The sequence below is a fragment of the Malurus melanocephalus genome, unplaced genomic scaffold (assembly GCF_030028575.1).
Source record: "Malurus melanocephalus ecotype Western Australia unplaced genomic scaffold, MMel_1.1 scaffold_318, whole genome shotgun sequence".
In the NCBI taxonomy this organism is placed as follows: domain Eukaryota; kingdom Metazoa; phylum Chordata; class Aves; order Passeriformes; family Maluridae; genus Malurus; species Malurus melanocephalus.
The window spans coordinates 174236-186680 of NW_026623550.1; the positions used below are offsets into that span (position 1 = coordinate 174236).

Sequence of the window (12445 nt, forward strand, 5' to 3'; positions counted from 1 at the left end):
GCAGCCGAGCCGGGCCGAGCCCCCGCCCCGCCCCGCCCCGCGGCCGCCGCTCTGCGGAGCGCGATCAATGAACGAGCGCGAGCGCCAGCTCCACGTGGGGCCTGGCCCGTGCGGGCAATCGCCCCAGCCGCCAGCCAATGGGARCGCGCCGAGGGCGGCCGCCCCCACGTGGGGCGCGCGGAGCTGCCTTCCCATTGGTCAGCCGGGCCCCCGCCGGCGCGCGGGGTGTCAATCAAAGGAGGCCGAGCGGCGAACGAGGGGGCGGTGCCGCGGTTTAACCCGTGCGGGACCGGAGGGGAGCGGGTTCGAGACCGAGGAGGGGCCGCCGCCGTCACCCCATGCGGGATCCCGGTGCACAGAACGGCCCCTCCCCACCCTGCGGCGAGCACCCCACCTCCGCCACCGCAAAACGGAGCCGGGAGTTTGCACCGGAGCCGCTACACCCGCCGCCCCGGGCGGCAGCGGTTCGGCTTCGGGGCTTTTTGCTGGTAAACACAAGAAGCCGTCGTGTCCCGTTCCGTGTCCCTCCGCCCCCTGCTTTGTTTTTGTTTTGTTTTAATTAAGAAAATAAACGAACCCGACACCACCCACACAGCCCTCCCCGGGCTGCAGGTCCCGCCTCACCGGGAATTCCCTGCACCGTGTGATGGCGGGGAACGGCAGCATCGCAGTGCCCCGACAGCTCTGGCGCTGGTCTGGGAAGAGCTCCTAGGACAGGCTTCAGGGCCGAGCCCTTTTCTCAGCCCCARGAAAGGGGTCTGACAGCCCCTCAGTTCCCTGTGGTCAGCCCACATTCCGGGGGACGGTCAGATACCTGGACCGGGAAAATGACCCCCGTTGTCCCCATCCCAGCAGCCCTACAACATCCCTGTCACCGTCCTCCCACAGCTCCCCGTGTCTGCAGCCGGCAGGCCGAGGTCCACCCAACCCGCTTGGGTTTTCTCATGGATTCTCTGGTGGTTTTACTCCTTTCAGGGAGATCGGTGGTTGCTCGACATTTTCCGCTGCTGCAGGTCAATCCAGGCTTACAATGAGCAGGAAATAAAACATTTGAGGAGCGGCAGCTGTGAGGAGCCTGTCYGCCTCTCCCCCTCTTTAACCTTAATCCATGAACAGTCCAGCGCTTTCCTTCTCACCACAGCTCCATCCTCGCGGTCCAAAGGCAGCGATGGGTCGGCCATAGGACAGAYTCAAGCAGAGCTGGCAGGGTATGGGGTGGGAGAACCAGAGCCCCTCCTCAGGGACGGCARCTTGCCTCCAGCCCCTGGAAGAAAAGAACAATAACAATCAAAACCTCAACAAACCCGCTGAAACAGAGCAGGGCTGCGCAAGGGCCACCCCGCGCCTGCCCAAAGGACTCAGCAGTCCCGGTGGTGATGGGCTGTGTTGGCCCCTCGGGCTGGGAGCAGGATTTTCCAGCTCCGAGCCAAGTTCTGCTGCCTTGACTGAGTCAGGGACCGCCCTTGGTCCCCCCGTGGGAAGCCCAGCTCGTTTAGCCCCGTTTTGCCCTGTCTGTTCCATGGCAGGGCCGGGATTTTCTGAGAGCAGCTGCGATCTCAAATGGGAGATCTCYCGTTTCTCCAGCTCTGCTGAGGGCAGACAGGCAGAGAGACTCCCCCTCTCCGGAGCTGGGGATGCCCCTGTTCTCACTGCACCAYTCTTGGCCCCACACCAGCAGCCAGTGGGGTTTGGGCTCTGTCGAGGGAGGGGAGTGCTGGGGAGAGCAGCAGAAGAGCGGTCTCCCAGCCCTTATTATATTTTAAAATGTAATAACAGCATGATGTCTATTTTCGTAGACAGATCATTTCTGGAAGAGGCCCATAAATCTCAAACAGAGGGGAAATAATTTGGCCAAGGTCACGTTAAGGCAAAATATTAAAATAGAAAGGGAAAAAAGCAGTTTAGAGCTGGACTGAGGCACCATCTCTGTTCTTAAAYCTCCCTCCCCAGCCTGGGAACCCCGTCCCCCCTGCCCTTCAGCTTCCCAGCATTACACCATGGGGCTGAAAGGGCCAGGACACACACGAGGGGCTGGATGGGTGGAGAGACCGAGAGAGAAGAAGAGAACGGGGACCCCAGGAAGGGTCCTGGAAGGATCCTGCTGAGCCCCTCTGCCCGGGGGCTGCAGCGCCTGCTCACTGCTGTGCTCAGGGAGGCGTCAGACATGCGGGGTATGGGACAAGGGACAGGCTGGGCTGTCCCCGGGGCTGCAGGATCACCGCCATTAGGGAAGCATGGCCGCAGGGGTCGGCAAACGCCACTCCAGCACTGCCACTGCCACCTCTCCTGTCCTTGCCGGCTGTCCCTTTATCCCATCCATGGCACCAGGACTACAGCCGTGCCATCCATCACCATGGCTGCTCACTCTGTGCGTCCTGGAAGAGTCAGAGTGGGCAGGGGAGTGGCACAGGCTGGCAGGGCACCACCTGCTCGCCCCGGTGTCCACAGCCGCTGCTCAGACCAGCGGCAGGGATGGGTTGGCAGCSGGGTGATCCCTCCATGACCGAGAGGCACCTGCGGCCACGGGAGGCCTGGCAGCGCATCTCTGCCTCGGTGGAAATACCACAGCAGGAACGAGCCCAGGAAAAACCCCTCAGCCGCGGGTCAGACCTGYCCCTGAGCGGGAGGCAGGGCCGGTGAGGCAGAGCCAGCCTCCCCGCAGGTCCGGGGATCGGCAGCCAAGCCCTTCCCGAGAGCGCGTCCCTGGCAGCGCCGCAGCTCCGCGCGGACCCTGGCAAGCGGCGGAAAACAAAACTGCTGCTCGTAGCCTCTGGCTGCTTCCCCGGGCTCGGCTGCCAGCTYCCCCGCATGCCAGCGCGGCTCGAGCGGGGCCGGGGCTCCTGAGACACGGGGATGGCTCCAGCGGTGCCACCCCAGAGCCTCGGGGACATCCCCGGCCAGCGCCGAGCGCAGGTGACCCGGGACAGGAACCGGAGGGGACAGGCTGTCGCCTTTTTCTGCTGAGAAAGAGGAGACATTTAAAAACCCCCCCCGAGAGTGCTTTGCTCTTCGTCTTTCCTCCTTCTGCGCCGATTTAATTCCTTCTATAGCCCCTTTCTTCCCTTRGAGAGATCAAAGAAATCCGTGGAACCGGGCACATTTCAGCGGAAACGTCGATTAAAGGGAGTGGGGGAGGCAGCYCTGGTGGGATCAGAGGAGGAGGAGCAGGAGAAGGAGGAGAAGCGAAGCTGCAGGGAGCATCTGGCTCCTCGCAGTGTCCCGGCAGGACGGGCCGGGCCGGGCGGAGCGGGAGACACCGGAGTTTGGGCGGCGGCGCTGGCGGGGCTGGGGGCTCCTCCGGCCGGGGCTCCGCTCGGCCGCTCCGCCGGGCTCCTGCTGCCCCCTGCCGCCCCGGTGGGACGGGAGAGTGCCGCTGCCGGCCGGTGCCCCCGGGGTCTCTCGGGGAGCCCAGCCCGGACATTGCACTGTCCACCGCGCCGGGGCTCCCCGATCCCCGCAGGASAGCGGATCCCGGTCCGGCACCCACMTCCTCCCCGCGGGTGGGTGCGCTGGGGAAGGGTCTGCCACCACCCCAGCCGAGGGTGCGATGGCTTCGGTGTCCCCCAGAACATCCCCGAGCCGGGGCCACCTCCCCGAGCCGGGGCCACCTCAGGCCCCGGAGCCGCGGGCGCATCTGGCCGCAGCATCTCCCGTGGCCGCCGGCCAGGGAAGGGGATGTTTAGGGGATGAGTAACATCCTTCCTGGCAGGGCCGCTGCCCGCTCCTGGAAGCTGCTGCAGGCACAGAGCTCAGCCCCTTCGCCCGCCTCTTGCCCCGCTCAGCCRCGGAAAGGAGCCAAGAGCGGGGAGAAGCGTGGGGATGGGGCCAGGGCGAGCGAAGCCCGTGGAAGCGGCACCAGCCCCAGGTGCCAGGGAGAGAAAGGAGGGAGGATGCTGCGTGGCAYGGTGGGAAGCAGCCAGGAGGCACAGGTTGGGGGAGGCAGCTCCGGGCCCCCTCTAGAGCAGGGCTGGAAGCCAGATCCTGGCTGTGCGCTGCCAGAAGCAGCTTATTTTGGAAAGGAGGCGTGTTGGCAGAGGGCTTGGTGCGTGGAGCTGCTGACGCCGGGGAACAGGACGGCTCTCATCAGGTCCCAGCCGTGCCTCGCGGGCCAACGCTGCTTGGCTTCAGCCCGCAGCTCAATCTACCCCGGCACGGCCAGGACTGGATCCCCGACTCCTGAGTCACTCCACTTGAAAAGGTGGACGCTGCTGTCACGAGTCGCCATCGCCACGCTCCCCTGAGCCACAGCTAGCCCTGAGCGTCACAGGGGCTTCCTGGGACTCACCAAACTCCTGGGACTCGCCAAACAGGATGGACAGAGCTCTCTCGGACMGGCTCTGACCCATGGGGACAGGTASAAGTGCGAACCTTAAACAAAAAGGCACACAGGCTTCAGCCCACCCCTGCACCCTGCTTCCCCTCTCCTCAGCTCCCAGGAACCCAGCCCAGCCTCTCCAGGGGCTCAGAGCTCAAGGCAATGGGGTYCAGCCCAAAGCAGCACTATCAGGGTGCTGAGAAAGCCTAGGATGGATCCCAAATTTTCACATTGAAAATTTGAACTTGCTTTTCCTTCCCCAGGAGCCCTCCTGGCACCCACGGGGGCCGAGGAGCCAGCACAGGCAGCCCTTTTCCAGCACCCCTATCCTGCCAGAGACAGCCCAGGGAGCACACCTGGAGCAGGCTGCTGTGCCTGGACACGGCTGGGGAGCTCCTGCAGGATCCCCGTGGCTTGGCACGGCACGAATTTGGTCAGGTCTCGGCCCATCCCGCAGCAGGGCACAGCTGCGAGCCCGGGGATGGAGCAGCCGAGCTCCCGACACGCAGCAGCCGGCCCTGCCCTTCGGAGCCGCACACTGCAGCATTGTGGCCCGGCTGGTTTTTCCAGAGATGCATCCAAGGGGCGAAATGAGATCTCAAGGGAAGGGAGCAGGCACGTTCCTGGCTGTGTGGAGGAGCTGTCGAGGCAGTGCCAGCAAATGGGGCAGTTGCTGGGCACCGCAGCAGGCTAAAAAACCAAGCAGGCAGCTCCCAAAAACCTGGGCTGTGCCTCGCTGCCCGACTCCGGGGAGCTGCTGAGCCTTTGCARGGCTTTGTTTGCAGAGCTGCCCTGCCCTGGCACTTCCTCCGGCTTTGTTTAACACCATCAGATATGAAACAACCAGCCTGGAGGGCTGGGATGGGGGAAGGACCCTGCTGGGGGAGCGGGGAARTTCTTGTGGGAAGAAGGCTCTGGGAGGAAAACAGAAAAACAGCGTCAGGGAAAGGGAGTTCCCACCACACAGGGAGGTTGTTTTTGATCAGGGCTTGTCTAGACTGGAGTCACCCACACTGCACAAGCACTCCAACACCGTGCAGCCAGCCCGGGGCTTCCTGCTGCTCCCAGGAGGAGCTGCAGCSACTGAGAGTGGGCAAAAACTGACCCCGGGACTGGCCATCCCACCCCCAAAACGACTTGGGGGGCACACTGAGGCTTCCAGGGCGCTGCCTCCCAGTGCCCCCCATTTCTTCCCAGCAGTCAGAAAGCCCTGTGCCCCCAGAGTGCCCAGCCTGGCCCTGTCACCTGTCCCCACACAGCCCTTGGGGGGATGTGGGGCAGCGATTTTAGGACTCTCAGCTCCGGCTGAGAGCAGCCAAGGGAGCTGCAAGCACASAGCGTCACTTTTTCCGAGCGCCTCTCCCCGCCTTCCCTCCTCCCTCGCAGAGCAGGGCCACGGTGCCGGCACAGGAGGCTCCTGGATCAGGGCAAGGGCAGTGCCAGGATGGGCTTGGAGCCCCCACAGTGGCCACATCTCCTCTTGCTGACCAGCCAAAGCACAGTCCTGTGAATGTGAACCTCATGGACATCACAAGCACCTGGCTCGAGGATGCTGCTGCTCCCAGCAGCCTTGGACAAGCCCAATTTTCCCAGCAAAACTTGGGAGAACGGTGTAGCAGCTCTGACAGCCCCCACCTATAGCTAACGACACCTTTTCCTGGGAAAAAAGAAACCCCAAACACTTAATCCCATCCACTCCAAGGCCAGGAGCATCCACGAAATAAGAGAACAGGCCTGACACAGACATTCTTTATGGATGATCTAATTTAAAAACAACATCGTAACGAAAATGCACGTCTTTTAAAAAGAGACCCACAGCACTCCAGTGCTGGAGGCAGCCACGTGTCAGTGATGGGACTGCTCTGTACCCACTGCCCCCACCTTCCCAGGGTGTTTSGGGTCCCGTGTCCAGCTCCACATCCCCATTTATTTTCCTTTACCACAGAAAACRTCTCCCTAGCCCTCCCCCCACCTACCCTAAAGCATCAGCTGAAGCTGCAGGAGAGATAAAGGCTGGAGCATCCCCTTGCCCGAGCTGGGGGTGAAGCAGGAGGGGGACAAACAGCTCTGGGCACCGCTGGAAAAGAGCCTGCCCAGGCACCCTTTGCTCACAGCAGCTGCTGGAGGGCAGGACTGCTCTTAAACATCATCAGTGGAGCAGAGGAGAGCTCTGGAGTGCTTTAATCCTCTCCAAAAAAGTATAGCTAGCCCGGCAGCCGTCCTCCTCCTCCCTCTGCGCCCGCGAGGATTTGTACTTGTAAGGCTGGATAATGTGACAGGGACAACACACGCTCGGCCCGGGCAATCCCCGACTTCCCCAGGAGTTTGCTCTTGGACCAGCCCCATAAATCCACCCCGAYGTGCCACCCTCCCCTCCCTCCACAYGGAGGGCTGGGACAGCAGCTTTTGGGGCGTGCCTCAGACGCACAGGGGAAAGGACATCCCCTTCCCACGGGTACCGGCAAGCAGGGCAGCACCACGGGCGCTGTGGGAGTGGGAACAGGCAGGGCTGTCCCACTGGTGACAGCCAGAGGCACCAGAGCCGTGGAGCYGATGGTTGATACAGAGCCAGCGTCCCTGTCCCCGCAGCCAGGGCGTGGCGAGGGGCGGCTGTGCAGTCCGGGGTGGGGTCACGGGGTGCCCCGGTAGCTGTAGTGATTGTGGTCGGGGTCACTCAGGGTCAGGGGCAGGCTGGGCTTGCGCTCCGGGTCCTTCTCCTCGCACTGCCGAGGGGGACGGTGCTTGAAGAAGTCAGAGACGTAGTGGACCTGGAAAAGAACAGCGGGGAGAGGGTTTGGGGATGGCTCCGTTTGGGGATCCCTCTGGGGATCACTCTGTTTGGGGATCCCCCTGTTTGGGGATCACTCTGTTTGGGGATGGCTCTGTTTGGGGATCCCTCTGGGGATCACTCTGTTTGGGGATCACTCTGGAGACAGCTCTGTTTGGGGATCTCTCTGGGGATTGCTCTGTTTAGGGAGGGCTCTGTTTGGGGATCCCTCTCTTTGGGGATTGCTCTCTTTGGGGATTGCTCTGTTTGGGGATCTCTCTCTTTGGGCATCCCCCTGTTTGGGGATGGCTCYGTTTGGGGATGGCTCCRTTTGGGGATCCCTCTGCAGACGGCTCTGTTTGGGCATCCTCCTGTTTGGGGATTGTTCTCTTTGGGGATCCCTCTGGGGATTGCTTTGTTTGGGGATCATTCTATTTGGGCATCCCCCTGTTTGGGGATCTCTCTGTTTGGGGATCTCTCTGGGGATTGCTTTGTTTGGGGATCCCTCTGTTTGGGGATTGTTCCATTTGGGATCACTCTGTTTGGGGATGGCTTTGTTTGGTGATCACTCTATTTGGGCATCCCTCTGTTCGGGGATTGCTCTGTTTGGGGATCCCTCTGGGGATTGCTCTGTTTGGGGCGGCTCTGTTTGGGGATTTCTCTGTTTGAGGATCCCTCTGCCAGGCCACGAAGGAGCCCAGCCCAGCCCAGCCCAGCCCAGCCCAGCCCAGCCCAGCCCAGCCCAGCCCAGCCTGCACGGGGGACACTCACAATGAGGACGGCAATGAGAGCCCCCTGCAGCAGCCCCACCAGCACGTCGCTCCAGTGGTGTTTGTAGTCAGACACCCTGGTGTAGCCCACGTAGATGGCGAAGGCGATGAGGAAGAACTGGATGGTGGGACGCAGCAAGCGGGCCCACTTGCCCACCAGCCGGGCCTGCACGTAGAGCTGGGCAGAAGAGAAGGGAGGAATCACCCAGGAATCACCAAGCAGCCCAGTGATGACCACAGGGCATGGGACCCTTGGGGGCTTCCCGTGGCACGGCACTCACCGCCAGGAACATCATGCAGTACATCCCAAAGGAAGAGTGTCCCGAGTAGAAGGACAGCCTGTGGGGCAAACGGGATGGGTCAGGCCATGAATAAACCCCCACAAGACCCCCACCCACTCCACAGGCTCTGCCCTGCAACGGGAGCGCCTCCATACCCATCTGGGGAGGTGGAAGAGRCACATCCACGGCTCACCTGGACTCGGTGATGCTCCTGCTCTCTCCCTGGCAGACATTCTCCAGCTGCACRTAGATGGAGCAGTTCACCTTGGACCAGTCTGGGTTGCAGACCGCCAGGAAGTTGGGCCGGAGACGGCCGATCATGTACTTGGCCAGGTCKGTCAGGGACTGGCTGATGGCCCCCCCGAAGAGAAAGGTGCCCACCACCTTGTAGAGGGCRGCCAGGTAGTTGTTGTACTCTGATTTGGAGTAGAGGCGCTCGGTGTAGACCAGGTACGCCTCTCCCGATGAGATCTGCAGAGATCAGGGGGCAAAAGTAAGTATTAGTAAGTGTYAGGGCATTAGTAAGGCAAAAGATATTAGTAAAAAGTTCTTTATGCAAGGAGTGATGAAGTACTCGAATGGTCTACCCAGGGAGGTGGTGGAGTCACCACCATGTGTTCAAAAAAAGATTGGATGTGGCACTTGCTGCYRTGSTTTAGTTGAGGTTTTGGGGCAYGGGTTGGACYGGAAGATCTTGATCTCTTCCAACCCTAATGATTCTGTGATTCTSTCAAAGGGGAGGGTCAGGGGCTGCTGAGCAGCTCCCAGGGGTGCAGGAAGCTCTGGCTCTGGGGCGGARGAGCCCCTGGCACCCTCCTGCCACAGGAACTCCCTGTCCCTCTCCCCATCCCTGCAGGGAACCAGCCCTGYGGGATGCAGCTCTCACACTCCAGCAGGAATTCCTGACCCCGAGCAGAGCAGAGCTCAATCTGAGGGTTGTGCTGCCCTTCCAGCGCTCTGGGGGTGGCTGTGCTGGGCTCCAGCTCCCAGAGAGAACACATCAGCATGTCCCTGTCCTGGGGGAAAGGGGGTGGCAGCTCCTTACAATGATCACGGTGCAGCTGATGGTGACCCCGGCCATGAGGCCGTGYGTGATGGTGTCTGCCTTGTAGGGGTAGCGGATGGAGTCATCGTTGCAGTAGAAGCCTCGCTTGTACGGGGAGTTCACCAGYGTCAGGATGATGAAGGGCAGAGATGCTGCAAGGCAGAGAGAGGTAAGGAGTGGGGGCAGAACCAGAACCCAACACTGCCCATCTCTCATCCCAAAGTCTCTGCTCCACGGTGCCAGGCTGGGATCCCCTATGGGGCTGAAGTCCTGAGCCACCTGTACCCATGGCAGGAGGACCTGAACCCACCAGCGTGCTGCCCTGACAGCGATAGGGCCCTATCAGAGCTCACAGCTGCCTGCAGCACCCAGATACCACGAGATGGCCACGACTGGGCACCCACAGAGCTCCCAGGGCTGCCCCGTTCCTCCTCAGGCACAACAGCGACAGCGCCCACTCTTGTGCCCTCTCCTCACACTGCCCAGCCTTTCGGCCAAGGAAGACAGAGCTGATAAAATTAACGAGCACAGGCATCTTGTAAACTTGTTTTACAGCAGGGAAGGGCCCCTAGACGGTCCCAGCAGAACCCTCCCTGCAGCTCCAGGAGAGCCGGTGCTGGGAGATGCTGGCGCACGATCCAGCCCAGGCACAGCGGGACTCTTGGCTTGCTCCCCTCACCCTCCCACAGCCCTTGTTCCTGCCAGCCTCTCCTCTCCCCCGGCTCCTCGGGGCTCTGGGGAGATGCAGCACTGGCTGGGTCAGTCTGGGCAAGGAGGCTTTTCCAGCCAGCAGCAGCTCAGAGCTCACCCGGACGGAACCCGGAGATCCAGAGGGGTTTTGGGGGTCTCTGCGCCTCACAGCAGCCCCGCTGGAAGGGGGCCCTCTGCCCCTGCTCCATCCCAGCGCAGGAACAGCCAAGGACGGGTCCCAGGACACTCCCCAGGGAAGCGGCCCCCCCTCCCCGGAGGCCACCTTAGGCCGGGCTCCTCTCCCAGTTCCGCCTTTCCCGGCGGTTTCCGCCTCCCCTTGTTCCTCCGTCTCCCGGGAACCCGCACCTTTGTCCCCGCCCGTCCCCACCCCGGGGGTCCCGCCGCTTTGCCATGAAGCACCGGGGGCTGCCCCGCCACCCCCGCCGCGCTGCCGGGGGCAGGGAACCGGCCCCAGTCCCTCCGCCTCCTCCCCGCACACCTCAGACGTCCATTTTCAGCTCAAAATTAGACACCAATTTTCTTTCTGGATAATTTCATCCTCCAAAAAAAGCTCCCCTAAAAATATAAAGCACCGGCCCACAGGAGGGAAACGCGCTCCGAGCCGCACCGGGACCCGGCCTCCCCCCGCCCCGCAGCCGGGGAAGCTCCAGCCGCGATCCCGATCGGGGCCTTTATTTTYAGTCCGTCTTAATTCGTTACTTCCTTGCGGCAGTTTTAGAAACATTTACCCGCACCGGGGGGGAGGCGAGGGGGTCCTAGAAGGGGTGCTCCGAACCCACCCGCCCGGAGCTGCGGAACGCCGGGCTCGGTGGCGGGCAGGCGGCCAGGGCGGCGGCGGAGGAAGCGTTCCCGGTGCCGCCCGAACGGAGGGACCCCTCCGCAGAGYCCCGGAGCGGGACAGCCCGGACACCCTGCCCCTCCGAGGGACCGTTCTCGGAAAAGGGAACGGCCACGGGAATCGGGATCCCCGACGGAGCCCGGTAGAGCTGCAGCAGGAGTCGGTTCCCGTCCGCCCCCGCTGCTCTCGGCGGAGGCCCGGAGCCCCGGACAGTGGCCGGGCAGGTGCCTCCCACGCTGTCCCCTTGCCCGGCGGCACCGGCCCGGCTCAGAGCGCGGCGGGATCCCGGACCCACGGAACCTCCCGCGGACCTGGCCCCAGCCCAGGGCGCGGCCCCACCGAGGGCACCGGCGGGACGCGGAGACGCTCCGGAGCCGCCCGCGGCGGGGGCACCGGAACCGAGCCCTCACCGACCGCCAGGCAGAGCACGTCGAGCGCCACGAAGACCTTCCTGCGCTCCATCCCGCAGCCGGTGCGGCCCCGCGGCCCGGCCCCGCGGCTCACATGGCCCGGAACGGCGCGGGCCCGGCCGGGAGGTAAAGTCCGGGCGGGCGGGGCGGGGCGGAGCGGCAAACGGTGCCCCCGCCCAGGGCAGGGCAGGGCCGGGGAGGGGCGGGAGCGGCGGGGATGGGGCAGGTGTGGGGTGCGGCGGGGCAGGGACCCCTCTGAACCCAGACCCCACTCGCCCCCCGCCGCTTCCTCCGGCCCCGCTCCGGCGTTCTCGGCTCCGGCCCTCCCGAGCCCCCCGGTGCCCACCCCGCCTGGCCGCTGTCCCCGCCTCGGCTCGGCTACCTCCTGTCGCTGGAAGGGGAAGGGGGAAAAGGAAGGCAGCGAGGCCACTTTGGGAGCTGTCTGTATCCCACCCGCCTCGGGCCTGTGTCCCGGGAAAAAAWAAAAAAAAAAAAAAAACAAGGAGGAGAAAAGGAAAATTCAGTCCCAGAAACGTGCTGGCTGCACTGGCGGGGGCTTGTGCAGAGCASACGTGAGGCTGGCTCGGTGGCGAGATGCGTTGTTGAGGGGAAGGAGGGACACCCAGGAGCCTGTGGACGCAGCAGAGAGGACGGTKTGAGCACACAGGGTGAGACAGGAGCTGATTTATCCGCTGAGACACTGGGTTGTATTTCCCAGTTCTGGGAATAGAACARGCTCCCGGTACTTCCCGTTGGGTTTTGGGGACATGCTGAACCGGTGGAACCCAGAATGGGGACAGGAGCAAAGGTTGGAGCGCAGCAATTCCCCGGCGGGAGCAGGGGCAGTCTCATCCCGGCTGTTTGCGCCATGCCGGATGTCTGGGGAAGGAACAAATAACAGAGAAACCACCCATGGCTGATAACTGCGGGTGATTGAAGTGCAGCCTGAGTGGCCTGCGGAGAATGTCAAGGCTGTTTGTGGGAAGCCGAGAGAGCTGGAAATGCTCTCGGGCTGCCTTGGAATTTCAGGAGAAGAACAGAACYGCGGGCCAGCTTTTCTCGGGTCCAGTCGGTCCCGATGTGCCCCAGTGCAGCTTCCTCCTGCCCGGCAATGCCATGGGGCCGTGGCACACCGCTGGGGAAGGATTTGCCGCCTGCAGACTCCAACCAAACAGCTGAGAGCCTCRAGGCAGGAGAGCTGGAGGGAATGCTGCCGCAGGGCAAAGTGGCTGGCACCCGTGGGATGCCCAGGCTGCGTCGTGGAGAGGATGTGGGGATGAACACGCTCTGTCTCACCGCTGATAAATC

At 63.0% G+C, this 12445-nt stretch overlaps 1 protein-coding gene across 2 annotated transcripts; it reads right to left on the reverse strand.

The window, feature by feature from the left end:
* Positions 1 to 6050: 6050 nt before the first annotated feature.
* Positions 6051 to 11288, reverse strand: PLPP2 (phospholipid phosphatase 2). Of its 2 annotated transcripts, none has more exons than XM_057377556.1 (6): positions 11138 to 11288; positions 9179 to 9330; positions 8327 to 8604; positions 8134 to 8191; positions 7854 to 8030; positions 6051 to 7083 (listed from the first exon to the last, which is right to left on the reverse strand). In XM_057377556.1, exons 1-6 carry the CDS (start codon positions 11187 to 11189, stop codon positions 6946 to 6948), a joined length of 855 nt encoding a protein of 284 aa, XP_057233539.1. In that variant the 5' UTR covers positions 11190 to 11288; the 3' UTR covers positions 6051 to 6945. The 2 variants fall into 2 exon arrangements, with proteins under 2 accessions (XP_057233539.1, XP_057233540.1); XM_057377557.1 differs by lacking the exon at positions 11138 to 11288 and adding an exon at positions 10618 to 11092.
* Positions 11289 to 12445: the final 1157 nt, after the last annotated feature.